Genomic DNA, 20390 nt, shown 5'->3' with positions numbered 1-20390 from the left:
GTTTAATTCATGCGTGTGTCTAACCAATCTCTATCTCAGTAGAGTTAGGGAGTTTTTGACGCGCCGTTGATACAGAGCTTCAGCTGCAAACACAACATTTTCTTTTGCAGTAGAGCTTGCAACAACAAATTCTGCTTGAAACGTAGTTTTATGAACGAGCTGTTAGTTTCGGGCAAGTTTTAGGCGCGGATCGATCGTCAGCATGCGGAGCTCTCGTTGAACCAGCAGCGAATGACGGCCGCAGAGGAGAAACCAGCAGCCGAGGAGTCGGCTGCGGCCCGTCGGGAGAGACGCAAGCGGTCCCGATGGGGCGAGGAGACTGAAGCGGGCAGAAAGGTCCTCGAGGAGACTGCCCGCCAGCTGGAAGGCACGCCCGGGCCCGATCAGCCACAGCAGGATGCTGAACGAGAGGGCTCCGTGGGGCCGCCGACGGGGGACGCCCCTCGCAAACGACGCAGTCGCTGGGAGCCGGAGGAGACGAAGTCGGTGACCTTGCCCGGCCTGTCTGCTGCAATTACCCTGCCGCCCTCGCTGGCACACCTGGTCGACATCAACCCGGAAACACTGGAGCTGCAGATGCAACTCAACAACGTGCGTTGCTGGCGCGACACGGGCATGCGGGTTGTGTTAATCGCGGTTTCCTAGCTATCGGGCTGCCTTAAGTGCAAATTACATGTAGCTCGTTGCATTATGTGCATCAAGTCGGCGTTGCTTGCCTAGGCACCACGGGGGCCCCAGATTTCGGGTCCCGAACTCCAATGACACGGTTCTGCTCAAGCAGGGCGAAGGGTTGCGGGGCTGCCCCAGGGACTTGTGAGCGAGCGCGAGTCAACCCTGCGCTAGGTCCGTGGCCAGCAGGGCTCTGGGCCGGGGCGTGCGGGGGTGGCCGTCAGGGAGCCTGCCGCGTGTCCTGCGTGCGTCTGCGCTGACTGCACAGGCAGCAATTCGATGGACTTCGCAAAAAGCCAGGGTATCTAGAGAGCAAGTGCACCTGTGGTTGCAATGCAGGCTAGGCGTGACGGGCAGCGGCGGCGGGCGCTGGCTGCTGACGTTGGCTATGCGCCGCGCGCACAGCCATGCAGCCCCTTCACACGCGCACACACGCTCACACGGCGCCCCGCCACCCTCGGACCCGGCACCACTCCCCACACACCCATCCTCACCTTACTAACCCCTCCCCCCCCACCACCCCCACGCGCGCCCCTGCGCCTGCTGTCTACTTCGCTGCACACTTCTCTGCACCTTCTTTTCAACCCCTCCCGCCCTTTCACCCGCGCTCCTACGCCTGCAGATCAGCCAGCGCATCAGCCTGCTGCAGGCCGGCAAACTGATGGACGACACGCCACCGGAGCAGCGCTCGCCCAGCCCCGAGCCCATCTACGGCGAGTCGGGCATGCGGATCAACACGCGGGAGCAGCGGCTCAAGGACAAGCTCACGGAGCGGCGGACGGTGAGGCGGCGGGAGGAGGGCGGAGGGGAGGCGGGAGGAGGGCGGAGGGCGGAGGGCAGGAGGGTGGTGGGGAGGAGGGCGGAGGGCAGGAGGGTGGTGGGGAGGAGGGCGGAGGGCGGAGGGCAGGAGGGTGGTGGGGAGGAGGGCGGAGGGCAGGAGGGTGGTGGGGAGGAGGGCGGAGGGCGGAGGGCAGGAGGGTGGTGGGGAGGAGGGCGGAGGGCAGGAGGGTGGTGGGGAGGAGGGCGGAGGGTGGTGGGGAGGAGGGCGGAGGGTGGTGGGGAGGAGGGCGGAGGGTGGTGGGGAGGAGGGCGGAGGGTGGTGGGGAGGAGGGCGGAGGGTGGTGGGGAGGAGGGCGGAGGGTGGTGGGGAGGAGGGCGGAGGGTGGTGGGGAGGAGGGCGGAGGGTGGTGGGGAGGAGGGCGGAGGGCGGCGGGGAGGAGGGCGGAGGGTGGTGGGGAGGCGGGCGGAGGGTGGTGGGGAAGAGGGCGGAGGGTGGTGGGGAGGAGGGCGGAGGGTGGTGGGGAGGAGGGCGGAGGGGTGGTGGGGAGGAGGGCGGAGGGGTGGTCAATGCCCAGCCGAAACGGGGTGCGGAGGAGTGGGGGCTGTCAATGGCGGCGGGGGGGTGTTGGGTGGGTGTGGTGCGCATTGGGGATGGTGGGCATGGAGGCGGCACCACGGGTTATGCGTGTATGTGTGCGGGACTGGCATGTGCGGGAGGGGACAGCGAACGCGGGTGGCCGTTACGGTGGCTGCGGGCTGCCAAGAGGAGGCGCGCGGCTACGTTCTACGGGCGTTGGGCTGAGACCTGGGGCTTGAGCAGCGGCCGTGGCTGCTACTGCTATGATGCATAAGCCCCGGCACGTAAACGCTACTTCCCACCCATCTCCGCATCAACCTCTCACCACCTCTTAAAAATTAAACAGGAAATCATCATGGAGCTATTGAAGAAGAACCCCAACTACAAGCCGCCCGCCGACTTCCGGCCGCCCAAGAAGACGCGCAAGCTGTTCATTCCGCAGCGCGACCACCCCAGCTACAACTTCATTGGCCTAATCATCGGCCCGCGCGGCAACACGCAGGTGCGGTGCGGTGCGGTGTGGTGCGGTGTGTGGTGCGTGGTGCGGTGCGGTGTGGCGGACTGGTGGACTCGTTGACGGACTTGATGGGGTGACGGGGACACTCCCGCCCCCGCCAACGCCTCTTGCGACATTCACGGCGGGCATTCCACACATGCACGCGCACACGCACGCGCACACGCACCTGCACCCAACCCGCCCTCCGCCCTCCGCCCCCGCAGAAGCGCATGGAGAAGGAGACCAACACCAAAATCGCCATCCGCGGCAAGGGCAGCGTGAAGGAGGGCCGCACGCGGCGCGACCTCAGCGGGCGGCCGGAGCCGGGCGAGGACGAGGAGCTGCACGTGCTCATCAGCGGCGACACCGACGACGACGTGGACAGGGTGGGAAGGGGGTGGGAAGGGGAGGGGAGGGGAGGGGAGGGAGGGGTTGTAGATGCCAGCCCAAACTGAACTAAGGAAGGGGAGGGGCTGCGTAAGGCATGGCGATGGGCTGCGAAGGGGTTGGGAGAAGCAGTCAGGGGGTAGGCGCCGAGGTACGTGTTTGGAGATGCGTGTCTTGAAGCCGACACGCGCGCTTGCCGTTGCCCATGCACGTAGGCTGCTGCGCTGATCGAGAAGCTGCTTCAGCCCAACGACGACACGCTCAATGAGCACAAGCGCCTGCAGCTGCGCGAGCTGGCGGCGCTGAACGGTGGGGGCTGGAGGGGCCGCGACGGGCTTCGTGCGGGTGGCAGGGGTTGAGAGTGAAGAGGCCGCAGGGGCATGCAGGGCTTCTGTGTATGTGTGTGTATGTGGGGGATACTTTCAGAAACCCCAAGCGGGGGAGGGGGGGAGCGAGGTGATTGGATGAACCATGTGCACGGCGGGTCTATCTGCTTCTTATCATCCCCCTCCAAACCATGTGCACACCTCCGGCCGTGCGCCCCCCCCCCCCCGCATCATGCACCGCTTGTCCAAACATCCTTGCAAACCCCGTCTACCACTTCCTTAACAATGCATGTAATGTACCCCCCCCCCCCCGGCCCTTTGCTTTTGCCTTTTGCCTCTCACCTCGCCCTCCCGTTTCTTGCTATGCATGGATGTCTGGACGTCACGCGGCGTGGGTTCCAATGCCACGCCGCAGGTGAGTACACGCCGGGGTATGTAGGAAAGCTATTAGGGCAGCGAGCGTCCGTAGATCGCGACTAGTCGCGCGTAGTAGTGTCGCCGTGCCGCCGCGAACTTAGGTCGTGTCAGGCTATGCAGCAGCTTTATATCAAACGGGAACACTACTTCGGAGGGTCTACGCGCTGGAGCTGGAGCTGGAGCTCGAGCTGGAGCCAGGAGCTGGTCGACATCGTCGGTAACGCTTCATGTTCCGCAAGATGGTCTACCGTCTACCACTTCCTTAACTAATCATGAATGTAACCCCCCCCCCGGCCGTGCACACAGGCACGCTGCGCGACTACGAGTTGATGGAGCTGCAGCGGCAGGCGGAGGAGGGGCTGGGTGAGCTGTTCAAGCTGCCGGAACACCTCAAGGAAAAGGTGGGGGCGGCCGGGAGGGGATGGGGAGGGGGAGGGGGAAGGCGGGACGGGGAGGGAAGGAGGTTGGGAGGGTGAAGAACGGGGTGGAAGTGGGCAGGTGAGGGGGGAGATAGGGGCGGAAGGTGTGTGCGGCGCGCGCGGTGCGCAGTGCAGACGCCGGGGTCTCGGGAGGGGCGGCCTGGGCGGTGGCCTTGTGTGTGGACCAGGTGGTGGAGCAGAGGACCAAACAACAACAAGGAAACGAAGCCCCTGTGTGTGTTTGTTTGCGTCGTCACAGGTGGAGGAGCAGTACCGGCGTGACGTGATCGCGGTGCACGGCGAGGGCGCGGGGGCCATGGAGGACGAGTACAAGTCCTTCCTGCGGGACCTGGGTGGAGACGTGCCGCACGTGCCGCGGTGAGGGGGAGATCGGGAGGAGGAGAGGAGGGGGAGAGGGAGAGGGAGAGGGAGAGGGGGAGGGAGGGGCGTGGGAGGCAGAGCTGTGTGTGCCGCAGCCATTGGGTGCCTGGTTGCAAGTGGTGCATGTGCGTGTACGTCTAGACACGCCCACCCCATCCCCATCACCTGCATGTGTCACTCACCTGGCCGGCTACCTCCCCGCTATCCCTCCCCCGATCGATAACAACGCGCCTGCTGTACTACTGCTCCTACGCCTTCACTTCTTAGCTAATTAGCTACACCTACACTTCTTAACTCGTCGTGAATGGCTACCACCCACTCCACCCCGCACCGCAGTGAGCTGGAGGGCTTGCTGGGCGGCCCCGGCGGGCGCGGGCGGCCGGGCCTGGGCCGCGCCGCCGACCGCGACGCCGACGACCCGCGCACCGTGTACGTGGGCTTCATCCCGCACTTCATGGCGGAGGCGGAGCTGCGGCAGCTGTTTGGCACCTGCGGCGAGGTGTGTGTGTATATGTGTGTGTGTGTGTGTGTGTGTGTGTGTGTGTGTGTGCGGCAGGGGGTGGACGGGGAGGAAATGGGGTGGGAGGGGGATGCCGCACCCAGGTGGGGTATGCAGCGGGTATGGGAGCGGGTGGTGAACGGGGGGTGGAAGAGGCGTGCGTGCACAGCGTGTGCGGCGAGGCACACAGGCGGGAGGGCGCTCACCTGGGCGAGCACGGCGGCAGGCATGTGTGGTTTGCACGGGGCGCCCATAGCCGAAGGCCGGCACCTGCCGTTGGCATGTTCCCTCCTGCCTCTGCTGCTGATGCTGCTACTGCCTTCACTGCTACTGCCTCTTACTGCTACTGCCTCTTACTGCTACTGCCTCTTGCTGCTACTGCTACTGCTACTGCCACTGCGACTGCTACTGCTACTGCTGCTGCCACTGCTGCTGCCACTGCTACTGCCGCTGCCAGGTGGTGGACTGCAACATCATCATGGACCGCCACACGGGCACCAGCAGGGGGTTCGGGTTCGTGCGCTTCGCAACCGAGGAGGGCGCGCAGGTGGGTGGGGGCGGGGAGGGGCGCGGCGGGGCGGGGCGAGGCGTCTATCGGGCGCGTGCTTCAAAGCTCGTGACCACAGAAACCATGTACGGTACATGTAATCAGCGTACTTCATGCTCCCTTGCCGCCGTGGTCATGCCTGGAGCCCACCACCATCACCTCCGCACGCCCCGCCTCTCCTCCCGCGCGCAGGCCGCCGTCATGCAGCTGAACGGCTACGTGCTGGCCAACAAGCGCCTCGTGGTGCGGCCCAAGGGAAACCCCAACAACAGCAACATCAAGCCCGGCTTCCCGCCGCCGCCCGGCGCCGGTGGCGGCGGCTACGGCGAGGGCGGCTTCGGCCTGCCGCCGCCGCCGCTGCAGGGCCGCGAGCAGCAGCAGCCGGAGGACCCCATCCCGGCCTACCGGCCGCCGCCGCAGTGGCTGTTCACGGACGAGCCGCCGCCGGGGCTGGAGCTGGCGGCGGCGGCGGTGGCGGGCGCGGTGGCGGGGTCGGGGGCGGTGGCGTCGCACGTGCCGCTGCACGCGGGCGCGGTACGGCCGCCGCCGCACCTGGCCGAGTGCGGCGCCATGCACAGGTACATGGTGGCGCAGGCGGAGTGGCAGCAGCAGGTGGCGGCGCAGTGGGCGGAGGCGGCGGAGGCGGAGGCGGAGGCGGACGCCGCGGCGGCGGCCGAGGCAGCGGCGGGAGGGCTGCCGCCGCCGGCGCCGCGGGAGCGGCCGGCGGAGTGGGTGGCGGCGGCAGCGGCCGCGGCGGCGGAGGTGCTGCCGCCGGGGATGCACTACTACCTGCGGGAGCGGGACCGGGAGCGGGAGGCGGAGCTGGCGGAGCAGGCGCAGCAGCAGGGCGCGCCGGAGCAGCACCAGTCGGGGCACCCGCAGTGGCAGGGCGGCGTAGGGCCGTCAGCAGCAGCGGCGGCGGCGGCGGCTGGGGAGCCGCCGGCGCCGGGCTCAGAGGACGCGCCGCCGGGCACCAGTGCCGAGGCCGGCGCCGGCTCAGGCGCGGCCGGGGCTTTCGGTTCCGCGACTGGGACAGGGCCAGGCGCCGCCGGGCCAAGCCAGCCGCGGCCGCACGGGCCGCACTCGCGCGCGCCCACGCTGCCGCTCACGCCGGCGCCGGTGTGGCTGTCGCCGCCGGTGGAGGTGGAGCCGGGGCCGCCGGGGGAGGAGCCCAACACCGCCACGCGGCCCATGCTGCCGGGCGAGACCATCGAGTCGTACAACGCGGCGCTGTACGCCGAGATGTACGGCGCGTACGGCGCTGCGGCGTACGGCGGTTACGACATGGCGGCGGCGTACGGCGCCGATCCGGCGGCGGCGGCGGCGGCTTGGGCCGCGATGTACGGCGCGATGCCGGGCGGGGTGGATATGAGCGGCGGCGCCGTGGGCGGCGGCGCGACGGGCGGCGGCGGCACGATGGGGGCGGCGGCGCAGCACGGTGCGGACGACGGCGCCGGTGGCGGTGGCGGCGGCGCCGGCGGGCGGAGAGGCCGCGGCGGGCGCGGCAAGCCGGCGCCGGCGGTGGTGCAGGTGGTATCTTTGGAGCCGGAGGAGATGGAGCGGGCGCGGAAGCGGGCGGCTGAGGAGGAGGAGCGCGCGCGGCGAATCAAGGAGGCGGCCGAGCGCATGAAGGTGCGTGTGCATTGCGTGTGCGTGTGTGTATGCGTGTGCGCGTGGCTCGACAAAAGCTGGCGAGCAGGCGCGGGTGGCGAGCTGGCGAGGCCTGCTATGGCCTGGGTTGGAGGTTTGCCACAGTGGCCATGTTGCTCAGCAGGGCTGCCTCGGTGGGGCAGGCGTGGTGTGGCGGCGCGGCAAGGCACATGGACTGCGCGGCTTGCGTCCGGAGCACGTACGGCGCCTTACCTACATGGGTGCAACTTGCTTGCTCGCGCAGGCTGAGCAGGAGCGGGCGAAAGCGGGTGTCGGGGGACAAGACGGCGACGCCGGCGCCGGGGCCGGGCCTGGGCCCGGGTCTGCGCCTGCGGATGGCGGCCCTGGCGGCCCCGGCGGCGGCCGGCCGCCGCCGTACTCGGCGGGGCGGGCGCCGGTTTCCAACGGCCCCGGGGGACCAGGGCCCGGCGGGCGGCGGCCCACACGCAGCCCCTCGCCCGACATCCTGCGCGGTCGCTTCGCCTCCCGCAGCCCGCCGCCGCGGCCGGGGCCGGGTGCTGGTGGCGGCGGCGGGCCGCCGCCGCCGCCATTGGGGATGCGGGGGAGGGGCGGCGGCCCGCCGCAGGGAGGGCGCTACAGCAGCCGCAGCCCGCCGCCGCGCGGGGGCCCGCCGCCTCAGGGCGGCCGCTTTGGCAGCCCCGGCAGTCGGAGCCCGCCGCCGCGTGGCGGGCCGCCGCCGCAAGGCGGGCGTTACTACGGCAGCCGCAGCCCATCGCCGGATCGGGGGCCACCGCCGCAACGCGGCGGGCGCCCGCCAGGCGCCCGCCAGGGCCCGCCAGGGCAACCGTACGGCAACGGCCCGTCGCCGGATCGCGGGCGGCGCTTCAGCCGCAGCCCGTCGCCTATGGGCCGCGGTCCGGGCGGGCCGCCAGGGCCGCGGGGCGGCGGCGGCGGCGGCGGCGGCGGTCTTGTTGGCGGTGGCGGCGGCGGTGGGCCGTACGGGAGTCGCAGCCCGCCGCCACGCGGGGGGCCGCCGCCAGGAGGCCGTTTCAGCAGCCGGAGCCGCAGCCCGCCGGCGAGGGTTCGGGGTGGGCCGCCCGGGCCAGGGCCGGGGCCGGAGTACCGGGGAGGGCCGCCGCCTTATGGCGGCGGCGCGTACGGGGATGAAGAGGGACCGCGGCTGCGGCGGCCGCCACCACCGCGCGGGAAGGTGAGTCATCGCCGGACAGTCTTTTTTGTTACGCCGGAGGCCCCTGAGGGTCAGGGCGTGCATGTGCTTACGTCAGTTCGTCCAGGCAGCACTCGATGGCCCCTGCGTGCTTGCACGCTCGGGTTGTCCTCTCTTGGAATACCGCAATCTTGCATCATGGCTGGCAGATCCGTGGCCACGGGTCGCCCTGCTCGCAGCGCTTGCAATATGTTGCAGGTGGAACTACGTCAATGCCTGTGTCAATCGACGCTCGCAGGCACTGAACCTATAACTAATACTTCCCGTCACTCCCGTGCAGGACTCGGAGTCGGGCGAGCTGTCGGACGGCGAGGTCGACGACGGCGAGGTGGCGGGGCCGGGCCACAGCGGCCGCCGCCACGGTGGGGGCAGTGGCGGCGAAGAATGGCGCGGCGCTGGGCCTCGCGGCGGCGGCGGCGGCGGCGGCGGCCCTCGCGGCGGCGACTGGCATGATGGTGATGGCGCAGGGCCGCGGGGAGGCCGCGGCGGCGGCGGCGGCCGTGACTGGGACCGAGACCGGGACTACCACCGCGGGCCGCAGGGCGACTGGGATCGGGATTACGACCGGCCAGGGCCGCGGGACGGAGGCGGCGTTGGCGGCGGCTACGGGCGTGGCGGCGGCGGCGGTGGCGGCAGGGGCCGCGGTAGTGGCGGCGAGGGGAGAGGCAGCCGCGGGCGCGGGGGTGGCGGCGGGAGGGGCGGGAGGGGCGGGAGAGGCGGGCCGCCAGGGCACGGGCAGGGCATGCAGCCGTTCGGCATGTTCCCGGCGGGCTTCCCAGAGGAGGCCTATGGCTGGGGCTACGCCTGGGAGGGCCCGTGGGAGGGCGGCCCGGAGATGTGGTACGGCTTTGAGGGCGCCGAGTACGGCGACTTCTACGCAGCCGGGCCGTACGGCGGTTACGATGAGGAGTACGAAGACGATTACGGCGATGGTGGCGGCGGCGGCGGTTACACGGGCGGCAGCAACCCCCGGCCGAGCGGCGGCGGTGGCGGGCGAGGTGGCGGCGGTACGGGTGCAGGCGCGAGGGGCGGCGGGCGCGGCGGGCCACCCGGCGGGAGAGGCAGTGGCGGCGGTGGTTACCAAGGCGGCAGCCGGCCAGCAGGTGGCAGTGGGGGTCGTGGGCAGGCCTGAGCTGTGCGGGCGCGTCAGTCAAAGCTGCGCGTCTGTATTGGTTCCGTAGCTGACTGCTGTGACGCGTACGTGCTGCGCGTGTGCAGCAGTGCGGGCGGCAACGCCTGGACGCGAAGAGTGAGGGCGTGCTGTGCTCGTGATGGAACATGGCAAGGGGCAGGAAAGCGTGCTGTGCGACCGGGCTCGTGCAAGAGGCAGGACGTGTTGTGTGTTTATGATGGTTGGTTGGATGACCTGTTCGGCTGGCAGCTGTCCTGACCACGCCTGCCACCAACTGTGTACACTTTGCTATGGAATGTCACTTCGGATCAGGCTTGCAGCAACCGAACCCGAGTCACGGAGCTTGAGCAAGTCATGTGCAAAATGCATGATCGTGTGCCATTTCCAACCAACAAACAGCGCTTCAGATGCTTGGTGACACCAGTAGCAGTGGTCCACTAGACCATTCCAGCGCAATGTGGACCGTAGCCTGGGGCCCCTTAGATTCTCGCCACGAATGTTTGCTTCGGCCTACGGCCCAGCTTGCGCCTGTACATCTGCCTCGCTGCCACTGACACTGCCTCGAGCAAACCGCCACGCATACCAGTAAAGTTACCGCGCGCCGATAGGGCAATCGTAAACACCAACACAAGCGCCAGTACCACCTTACACCTCCGCCTTGTACCGCATCACAAACAGCTACGCTGCCTCTCCTGTCTTGCTGCTGTCAGCCTATCACCTGCGGCCCTTGCCCCGGCCGTGGCTATGCGCGTGGTGGTTGTGGCCGTGGCCCTTGCCGCCCACAGACACACCGCTGCCGCCAGCCGCCGCTGCTGCGGCGCCGTCACTGCTGCCAGTCACACCGCTGCCGGCCGCCCGCCCGCTGCTCATTGCCGCCGCCTTGCCGCCGCCGCCCGCAAACCACACGGAGCCGCCGCCGCCGCCAGCCGCCGCCGCGCCACTGGACGAGCTGTGGCTGCTGTGGCCCATGCCGCCGCCAGGCTGCTGCGGCATGGCGTGAGCGCCGCCGCCGCGGTAGCCGCCATAGCCGCCGCCAGCGCCGCCGCCAGCTCCACTGACGGCGCCCGAGCCGTTGCCGTACCAGTCGTTGCCGCTGCCGTACTGTCCCGAGCCGCCGCCTCCAGTGCTGCCGTAGCTGGAATGGCCGCTGCCATAGCCGCCACCGCCGCCGCCGGCGCCGCCAGAGCCGTGCGCCGAGCCGCCGCCGTGGCCACCCATGAAGCCGTGCCCGCCGTAGTGCGGCCCGCGAGGGCCGTTGCTGACGCCAGAGGAAGGCGGCGGCGGAGGCGGAGGCGCCGCGGCGCCGCCGGCGCCGCCGCCGCCACGCGCGCCCGCCAGGCCGGGCGGGCCTGACGACATGGCGGTGGAAGCTGAGTGCCCGCCAGCCGAAGGCGCCGCCGCCGCCGCCGACCGCGGCGGGTTGTCGTCGGCGTCGTCGTCAAACAGCGACGCCGGGAAGTCGGGCAGCGGCTCCAGCTCCGCCGGCGGGGGCGCCGGAGCCGGCGCCGCCGACAGGCCCACGCCCAGCCCCAGCCCCAGGCTCGCGCCCATGGCCTGCGACAGCTGCAGCTGCTGCGCCTCCGCCAGCACCGACCAGTCGCCGCCCAGGCCGCCGCCGCCACCCAAGCCGCCGCCGCCGAGGCCGCCGCTGGGCGTGCGCCAGTCCGTCAGGCCGCTGCCGTCCGCGGACGAGCCGCCCATGCCGCCCAGCCCCTTCCCGGCGGCGGCGCCGCCGCCACCCTCCGCCGACCAGACGTCGCCAAACAGCGCCAGCGACGCGCCGCCACCGCCGCCGCCGCCCTGCTGCCCCAGCACGCCGGAGTCGAAGCGGCTAAGCGCCTGTTGCGAGGCGGTACGGCTCATGTGCAAGCTGCCGCCGCCGCCGCCGCCGCCAACGGCGGCGCCGCCGCCGCCCTCAGAGGCGTCGAGCATGCCACTGCCCGCCACCGCCGCCGCAAGCGCGTAGTCCGGGTCCAGCGATGCAAGCCCCAGGCCCATTCCCAGGCCTAGGCTGCCTAGCAGGTCGCCAGAGGCGGCGCGCGCCATGGCGGCGGCGGCCAGCTGGTCGGCGCGGGATCCCACCGGCGCTGCCGGGGCACCGCCGAGGCCGCGACGTAGGCCCACGTTTCCGTCGTTGGAGGCAGAGCCGCCACCGCCACCGCCGCCGCCACCGCCGCCCAAGCCCAGCCCCAGGCCCGAGCCTGCAGCCGCCAACTGCTGCTGCTGCTGTTGCTGCTGCTGTTGTTGTTGGAGGAGCATCTGGTACTGCTGCTGCTGGTGCTGCTGCTTCGAGTGGAGCTGCTGCAGCTGCTGCAGCTGTTGCTGGAGCTGGAGCTGCTGCTGCGCCTCATGCAACAACATCCCGCCGCCGCCGCCGCCGCCACCACCACCCTGACCCGTCTGCGGCAGCAGCGCCGCCGCCATCTCCGCCGCCGCCGCGCCGCCCAGCGACGCGCCCAGGCCACCCATCCCTCCCAGCCCCAGGCCTCCGCCTCCTCCTCCACCCAGCATAAGCCGGTCCACCCCCACGCTCTCCTCCAGTCCCTGGTCAACAACCGACAACACCATGCTCTCAAGAGAGGACTCCAAGTGCCGCTCGAGCTCGCTCTGCAGAGCGGCCGCATCGGCGGCGGCGGCCGCCGCCGCCGCATAGCGCTCCATCGCTGCCATCTCCTCGTGTGAGAGCGACAGCGATGCGAACTGGTTGTGGGCCTGCTGCTGCTGCTGCTGGTGCTGCTGCTGCTGGAGTTGTTGCTGTTGGTGTTGCAGCATGTGCAGTTGCTGCTGCGCGTGGGCCGACGCAGCCGCGGAGGCGGACCCGAAGGCATTGCCGCCTCCGGGTGACTGGGCGGGGGCAAAGCCCGGTGGCGGCGTCGGTGCGGCGGAGCCGGTGGATGCAGCAGCCGCAGTCGTAGCCTGCTGCGGGTTGGGCTGTGACACATGCACCTGCACGCGGATGGGGATCTGCTTTGGCGGCAGTGGGTACGTCGGCGTGTAGGCTGCAGCCGCCGCCTGCTGCTGCTGGGGCTGCTGTTGCGGCGACTGCGACGGCGCCTGCAGCGGCGGAAAAGCGGACGCGCTCAGGCCCAGCGGCCCGGCTACCTCCGCCTGCTGCTGCTGCTGCTGCTGTTGTAGGTGCGCTTGAGGGCCAGGGCTATTCGTGGGCCCCGTCGCAGCCCCGGCCGACCCCGCGGACGACGGTGACGGCGCCAGCCCTTGCGTTGCCGCGCCGGGCCGCGTGTTGTAGCCAGGCGGCGCAGCCCGGCCCCCAGCACCGGCACCCGCACCCGCACCGACTGCACTGGTGGCCGCGGCGCCGTCGGTGGTGGACGAGCCCGCTGCGCCGGCTGCGCTGCCGTCGCCGGATGCCGGCGCCTTGCCAGGCCCACCGTGGCTGCTGCGTCCGGCAAGCATGCTGGTCGGAACCGTCAGGTAAGCCGGCGGCGAGGAGCCGTGCCCATGCTGCTGCTGCTGCTGCTGCTGTTGCTGTGCCGCCGCTGCGGCCGAAGGCGGCACTGGCGCCGCCGCCGCCACGTCGCCTTGCTGAGGCGCGCCGGTGGCGGGCTGCGGCTGCTGCGGCTGCTCGCCGGCGGCGGCTGAGCGGTAGTTGCGGTTGGACACGATGGGTGCTGGCACCGTGATCACCTTACCGCGCCGCGTCTTGGTGAAGGAGATGATGTTGGCGGCGGCCGCGCTGCCGCCGCCGCCCTGCGCCTCGCCGGCGGCGGCAGCGCCCGCCACAACCGCCGCCACCGTCAGGCCCGGCGCGGGCGCCGGGGCCGCGACATCGCCGGCGCCCGGAGACGCTGCAGCGCCGGTTCCGGCAGTGGCAGCAGTAGCAGCCGCAGCAGCCAGGGGCGACGGCGTCTCCACTGGCTTGGCGCGGAACTTCACCTTGATGGGGCTGGGGGCGGGGGCCGCGGCGGCGGCTGCGGGAGCGGCCGCGGCGGCTGGCGCCTGCGCCGGCGCAGCCGCAGGAGAGGCAGCACTAGCGGCCTTGCCTGTGGCGGCCTTGCCGGCTGGGGCTGGGGCCGAGGCGGCGGAGGCGGAGGCCTTGGCAGCGCCCCCAGCCGCCTCCTTTCCGGCGCCGCCGCTGCCTGCTGCGGATACCGCCGGCGCTTTGGCCGCAGCCGCACCACCCGCCCCTGACTCCTCCCTCACGGGAGCTGCCGCCGCCGCTGCCTTAGGCCCATTCGCCGTCGCCGACGCCGCCGCCGCTGCTGCTACTGGCGCTGCCTTGCTCTGCTCTGGCTCCGTCTTCGCAGCCCCAGCCCCAGCCCCAGCCTGGCCGTCCCCCGCGCGCCCTTGCGCCTGCGATTGCTGCTGTTGCTGCTGTTGCGGCTGCTGCGGCTGCTGCTGCTGCTGCTGCTGTTGCGTGTTAGGAGCCTGCGGCGGCTGGCTTTCCTCATCTGTGAGCACCTTGGGTGAGGCGGACGTCGAGCCAGCGGGCGTGGTGGCGGCGACGCTGCTGCCGCCGCTGCCGCTCGAGTCTGCCGTCGTGCTACTGCCCGCTGCGCTGCTACTGCTACTGCTGCTACTGCTCCCGCCCAGTGAGCTCTTGGCCTGCAAGCTAGCGCTGCCGCCCGCCGCCGCCGCCGCCGCCGCCGCTCCGCTCGCAGTAGCAGCCGGCGGCGCGGAGGACGGCACAGGCGGCGGCTTTGCCGCAGTAGCAGCCGCAGGCGTGCTAGTGCTACTCCTCGAGAAAATGGATAGCACTGGCTTTGACTCTGAACCGGCACCTGCTGCCGCTCCGCCGCCGCCGCCGCTGCTGCTACTGCCGTTGCTGGCTGGCGTGCTGAGCCCCAGCTGCTGCCGCAACCGCTCCCGCTCCTTCAACACCATCTCGCGGAGGCCCGCACCCGCGTCGAACGCCACAGGCGCATCGCCGCCGCCGCCGTCCCCCGCGCCCCCCTGATCCCCAGCCCCGCCGCCACCTGCAGTGGGCGAGGCGGCGGCAGCAGCAGCAGCCGCGGCAGCGGCCTCCCTCTCCTTGCTCGCCTCCTTCTCCTTACTCGCCGCCTCCCGCTCCCGCTTCGCCTCCTTTTTGCTCTGCTTGGCCTCCCGCTCCCGCTCCTTTTCCCGCTCCTTCTCCCGCTCCTTCTCCCTCTCCGCCTTGCCACCCGCCCCGGCGCGCGACGTGGGGCTCCGGCTCGCCACCGCGCCCACGGCACCGCCGCCGCCGCCGCCCGCGCCGCCACCCGCACCACCAGCACCTGCCGGCGTAGCGCCGGCAACACCACCACCGCCTGCCGTCGCCGTCGCCGCCGGCCCACCCGTGGCCTTCTTGTTGATGTGCTGCAGCAGCAGACCGGCGATGGCGGCGCTCCCCTTGTCTAACGCGGCGTGGAAGGCGGAGCTGTCGGCCGCGTTCTTCAGGTCGAACACCGCGTTCTGCTCGGCAGCAGGGGCGAGGTTGGGAGGTTGGGATGTTATGGGTGAGAGGGGCACGGGGTTGTTGGGAGGGCTGCAGTAGTGGACGCAGCCACGAGCACGGCTCGGGCTTTTGGCTGTAGCACAGGTGCCTTGCACGAGCCTCACGAGCTCGCGCCCAACGTCGTACCGTCCCAACCTGCGCGGCTGCCGGCGCTCGCCGGCCCCCAACCCCAACACCAGCTCCCACCCCCAGCCCCCTCTGGCTTTCTGGAACGACGATGGGACCTCCAGCACTCCTCCACCCCTCCTCCAGCACTCCTCCACCCCTCCTCCACCCCCCCTCCACCCCCCCTCCACCCCCCCTCCACTCCTCCTCCCACCTGCTGCAGCAGGTACTCCACAATGGCGCCGTGGCCGTGTCGTATGGCCAGAGCCAACGCGCTGTTGCCGCCAATGGTGGTCAGCCCGCTCACATCCAGCTGCTGCTGCTTGCGCCGGTTGCCGCCGCCGCCCTTCTTGCCGCCCACCAGGCCGCCCTCCGCCTGCTTCTTGGCCTGCGGGAGGCGCCGGGACGGTGGCGTGCGAGGTGCGAGGTGTGGTTTGCGAGGTGTGGTTTGCGGGGTGGGGAGGAAGGCTCGCGGCTTGATACATCGCTCTCCACCTGCCTCTGCCCCTGCCTGCCCCTTACCTCCCTCCTCCCTCCGCCATCCTCCCTCTCCACCTCCACACCCTCTCCCCTGCCCTCACCTGTGCGTCCAGCGCCTCCTGGCTGACGTACTTGATGGTGTGCAGGTTGAGCGGCGCGCCACTGCTCACCAGCAGCCGAGTGATGTCGCAGAAGCCCGAGCAGCCGGCCTGGGGCGGGCAGGGACAGGCAGGGAAAGGAAAGGGAGCAGAGCAGTGAGAGAGGAGCGGGAGGAGCGGAGAGGAGCGGCGCGTGAGGGAGTCAGCCGGGCAGCAGCGGGGGCGTCTCAGACACGGTCAGTCTTGGCCTCCCTTCCCCCCTCCCCCCTCCTCCCTCCCACCCCACCCCGCCCACCTGGTGCAGCGGCAGCAGCCCCTCGAAGTCGGGTATGTCCAGGTGCGCGCCTCGGCCCACCAGCCACGCCGCCTCGCCCAGCCGGTTGTAGCGGATGGCCTGGTGCAGCGCCGTGCGGCCGTCGTAGTCCTGGCCGTCCAGCAGCGCCCCCGCGGCCAGCAGCAGCTCCATCACCTGGGCACAGTGCGGCCCGCCCGCCTGCACCGCCCGCACCAGAGCCACGCAGCCGATCTGCTCGCGCACCTGCTTCGGTGGCGCAGGGCGCAGGGGGGGTGTGGGGTGCGTGCGGCAGGGGGAAGGGGAAGGGGGAGGGGGGGAAGGGGCGGTGCTAGTTAGTCAGGGGAAAGTGGGCTTTGGCAGGCAGCACTTTTAAGAGTGCCACTCGCTCGGACGCCGCTGCAGCCGCCCGTGACACCCGCACAGCCCTCCTAGCCCGCCCAGCCCTTCCCTCTCGCCCGCCCAGTCCTCCCTCCCTCCCGCTCAGCCCAACTCTTGCATGGACCGCTGCCTCCCTTCTTGGGATCCGGAATGAACACTGCCCTTTCCATCCCACCCCACCCCACCCCACCCCACCCCATTCCTCCGCTCCCCTCCCCTCCCCTCCCCACCCCATTCCTCCCCTTCCCTCCCCTCCTCCTCCTCCCCGCCTCCCCTCCCCCTCCCCGCCCGCCCCTGCCTCACCGCCCGGCTGGCCTCCGTCTCCGGCGCGCGTATCTCCAACAGGCTGTTGCAGGTGCGGCAGGGGCAGCCCAGGGCCGGGTAGCGCTGCGTGCGCTTCAGCATCTGACACATGCGCCCGTACGCGGCCTGTGGGGCGGGTGCGTGGGTGGGTAGGTCGGGCAGTGGTGGTCATGCCCTTCCCCTTCTCATCACTCCACTCCCACCCCCGCACCCTCTCCCTCCCTTCCCCTTGTCTCCTCTCCCTTGTGATTTAATCACTCCGCTCCCCTCACTCGGCTACCCTGCCCCCCTCCTACCTGGCCCCGTCCCCTGCCCCCTCCCCCCACCTCCACACCCCCACCTGGAAGCCGCGCTGCACCTCCCCGAACCGCGGGTCGCCCTCCAGCAGCGCCGCCACCACCGCCGGCGGCTTGGCGTGGTCCAGCGCGTAGTCGTAGGCGCTGTAGCCGTCCGCGTCCGGCAGCCAGGGGTTGGCGCCCGCCGCCAGCAGCACGCGCAGCGTCTCCGCGTGCCCCTTGCGCGCCGCGTGCGGGCAGGCGGAGTAGCTCGTCTGCGGGGGCCAGTTGGGAGGGGTGGATGGGTGGGTGGGATGCAAAGATGGTACAGAGAAGTGTAGCGAATAGACAGCCGGCGTAGGGGTGCGCGCACCGATGGGGCGGGGGACAGGGTGGGTGTGGATGTGCAATGGTGCATGTGTGTATGTGTGTGTGTGTCTGTGTGTGTGTCGCTGGCCCGCCCCGACACCCATGCGCGGCACTTGCCGCTGCCTCAGTGCCTCGGCCCCCAGTCCACCCCTCCGCCCAGCCCTTCCCCAGACCCCCCCGGGGCGTCCACCAGCACCGCCAGCTTCTATTGCTGACTGTCGCGCCTCTCCCTCCCGTTCCCCACACGTGTGCCTCCCACCCTCCACCCCACCTCCGCGCTCTGGGTGGGGCTGTCGGGTTCGGGTTCACTCGGTTGGCTTGCTTTGGGTTCTGGAAGAACCACCCGCCCCACCTCTCCCACTCCCACTCCCTCTCCCACCCCACCCCACTCCCACCCCACCTTGGGCCGCCCCTCCCTGTGCGGCAGGTCGGCCGCGCCCGCCCCCGCCGCCAGCAGCAGCCCCACCAGCTCCACCAGGTTGTTCTCCACCGCGTGCCACAGCGGCGGGTCGCTGGCGTAGTCCAGCTGGTTGGGGTCGCAGCCGCCTGCCGCCGGCGGGGACAACACCGCGCCGCCGCCGCCAGCGTCAAGAGGCGTGCTGCCGCCCGCCGCTCCGCCAGCTGCAGCCTCCGGCTCCTGTTGCTGCTGCTGCTGCGGTTGCGGCTGCTCTCCTCCTGCACCGGCGCCAGCCGCCGCCGCCCCCTCCGCTCCCGCCGCTCCTTCCGCTCCCGGTTGCTGCTGCTGCTGCTGCTGCCCCGCCTGCGGCTGCTGTGCCAGCAGTAGCCGCACCAGCTCCACGTGCCCGTTGGCCACGGCGGCATGCAGGGGGTGCTTGCCCCACTCCTCCGGCCCGATGCTGGTGCTCAGCTCGGCGCCTGCCGCCAGCAGCGCCCGCACCGCGCCGCAGTCGCCGGCCAGGATGGAGTCCCACAGCCGGCCCTGCAGCTCCTGTGGCAGGCAGGTGGGAGGTTGGAGGTGGTTGATGTGCGTTCAGTGCTACCAAGGGCAGCGGCTGCATGCATACACACGCGTGTCGCGCGCTATGCTTCCCTTGACACACACTCACGCACACGTACACACACGCGTCCCACTGTTAACTGTTTGCTTGCGCACTCGACGGACCGTACACACACGCCACCCAACCCCAACCCCAAACCCCAAACCCCCAGCCCCTAACCCCCGACACACCTGGCGGCTGTAGGCCAGGATGGTGTCTCCATCTGCCAGGGCCTTGCCAGTGGCTGTGTCGCCCTCCGCAACCGCCTTGTAGGTATAGCTGTACAAGAAGCCCGTGGCCTCGTAATCCAGGCCGCGCCATGCGCAGAAGGTGCGGATGAGCACCTCCATGGGCGTCGCGATGTCGTGGCGGAAAATCGGAAACGTCTTGTATCCATACTTCCAATCGCTGAAGTAGAATTTAATGAAGCGGAGGCTCTTGGCCTGCTCGGGCTTGCCTGCCGCGTTCCAGTGCGCCTTGCAGGCGGCTTTGTAGCAGTAGCAGAACAACTGCTCGCCGCTCTTTAGGCCGATGGAGGCCGGCGAGGCGTCGAGGTCTAGCGCGATGCCGCCGTGATAGAGGTCGGAGAAGCCGGTCTCCTCGCCGAGCGCGCGGCAGAAGGCTTTGACGACGTCGGAGAGGGGGTGGTAGGCGGAGGCGGGCAGCGTCTGCGCATTGCCGGCCTGGTCGCGCAGGGTGAGGTCGATGGTGGGCGCCTGTGCGATGTTGTGGGGTAAGGCGGAGGGGAGGCGGAGAGAGGGGAGGAGGGGAGGGTGGGAGAGTGGAGGAGGGGAGAGGAGTGGGTGGGTGGGTGAGAGGAGTGAGGCACGCACCGCCGGCACGGCCCGCAAATCCAGTCTCCCTGCCCACTGACGTCCGAGCAACCCCGCAGCGGTGACGCCTGTGGCTTGGGCCCCCACCACAGCCTCCTGCCGTGACACCCTAAGATAGGCGGCCGCCGGTTCGCCCGCGTTGCCGGGTTCCCCGGACATCCCCGCCGGAATTGCCGCCCCGACGTACCTCCTTCAGGTGGATCAAGTCCAGCACGCTCTTGTCTGTGAGCCGATAGTCCTCGATGCACTTGTGGGTGAGCGCCACTTTGTTTTTGACCACCAGGATCACCTGCAGTGGCAGTGAGTCGGAGCCATCGCAGGCGATGCTAGACGTCAGGGGCCCTTTCCTCGCGGTCCGCTTTGCCGCTCGCGCCAGCGAACCCCAACTGGCAAACGTGTCCCCTGCCGCTGCGAATTGACTCCTGTTGCACGGCTCCCAAAGGCGCCAAAGCGAAGGCCAGCAAGCGCATAGCCCTGGCCAAGTCACCTGAGCTGGGTCCAGCTTGAAGAACTGAACGCTGCTATCAAAGACCTGGCTCAGAAGAGTCCTGAAATTGCATTGACACCGTTGGACAGCGGTCCGTGAGCATGTTGCTGCACTCCACCAAAAAGGCCAGAAGCTCACTGAGCTCACCCGGCCGGTGTTGTTCGATCGACGCTCCTAGTGATACTGCCAGCAGCTGCCGCAAGCAAAGCACCGCAAGCGAGGCTAACCTTCCCGTGGCAACCCCACTGTGCACTCGGCCGTCCTCACCGCTTGAACACGGTGTACGATACCGCCCGCTTCTCGCCGCCAATCTGACACTGCACCGTGATCGTGAACTTGACGCCATCGTCAGCCGGCTTGGCAGCGCTCGCCGCGGAAGCCATTTGCCCCGCAGCGGGCCGGGCCGTTGTCCACTCCTTGCTCCTCGTTCAATAAAAGTACTTGACACAATTCCTGGTGCTGTCCAGGACAACCAGAACGCTAGCAGCGAGGCTCGAGTCTTTGCCGACGCGCAGCATCCAGCCGCAGTAACGAGCTGCTATTGCTGTAGAAACAAGATTTCTTTAACAGCAACCGGCGCACGCCGAACAGTGGCACAAACAGCAGCAGCAGTTTGAAGCATGGCACCTCAGCAAATACGTTGCAAGTGGGCAAGTGTCGTATAACTATTGGTTGACAGCACAGGGACAGTGTACTCGCTCGGTAAGGCATGCAGTGAGAGTGGCGAAGGCTGGCCCTTGATGAGTGTGCCCCCCGGGCATGGTCGGGGTGGCTCACCCCGGTCTGCCCCAGGGCTGTGCCAATGCTCCCCGCGGAGTGAACCGAAAGTGTTTTGGGGTGTGGTGCTGCAGAACGGAAGCTGCCGG

General features: G+C 70.1%; 2 protein-coding genes across 2 annotated transcripts; one reads left to right on the top strand and one right to left on the bottom strand.

The window, feature by feature from the left end:
• The first annotated feature begins 2 nt into the window (after positions 1-2).
• CHLRE_12g553750v5 (uncharacterized protein) lies at positions 3-9768 on the top strand. Its single transcript, XM_001693976.2, has 12 exons — positions 3-591; positions 1292-1450; positions 2373-2528; positions 2747-2908; positions 3125-3218; positions 3959-4053; positions 4331-4449; positions 4789-4951; positions 5409-5498; positions 5691-7130; positions 7393-8319; positions 8618-9768. The coding sequence occupies exons 1-12, from the start codon at positions 232-234 to the stop codon at positions 9467-9469; spliced, it is 4617 nt and encodes a 1538-aa protein (XP_001694028.2). The 5' UTR covers positions 3-231; the 3' UTR covers positions 9470-9768.
• A 2-nt stretch (positions 9769-9770) lies between these two features.
• Positions 9771-20222, bottom strand: CHLRE_12g553800v5 (uncharacterized protein). The gene is made up of 11 exons (XM_043069052.1): positions 19792-20222; positions 19525-19585; positions 19225-19326; positions 18396-18920; positions 17607-18155; positions 16903-17112; positions 16563-16688; positions 15882-16124; positions 15590-15697; positions 15223-15396; positions 9771-14860 (listed from the first exon to the last, which is right to left on the bottom strand). The coding sequence occupies exons 1-11, from the start codon at positions 19905-19907 to the stop codon at positions 10184-10186; spliced, it is 6891 nt and encodes a 2296-aa protein (XP_042918941.1). The 5' UTR covers positions 19908-20222; the 3' UTR covers positions 9771-10183.
• Positions 20223-20390: the final 168 nt, after the last annotated feature.

The sequence above is a fragment of the Chlamydomonas reinhardtii genome, chromosome 12, assembly GCF_000002595.2.
Source record: "Chlamydomonas reinhardtii strain CC-503 cw92 mt+ chromosome 12, whole genome shotgun sequence".
In the NCBI taxonomy this organism is placed as follows: domain Eukaryota; kingdom Viridiplantae; phylum Chlorophyta; class Chlorophyceae; order Chlamydomonadales; family Chlamydomonadaceae; genus Chlamydomonas; species Chlamydomonas reinhardtii.
Note: the sequence above shows the minus strand (reverse complement) of the source record. Positions and strands in the feature narration are given on the sequence as shown.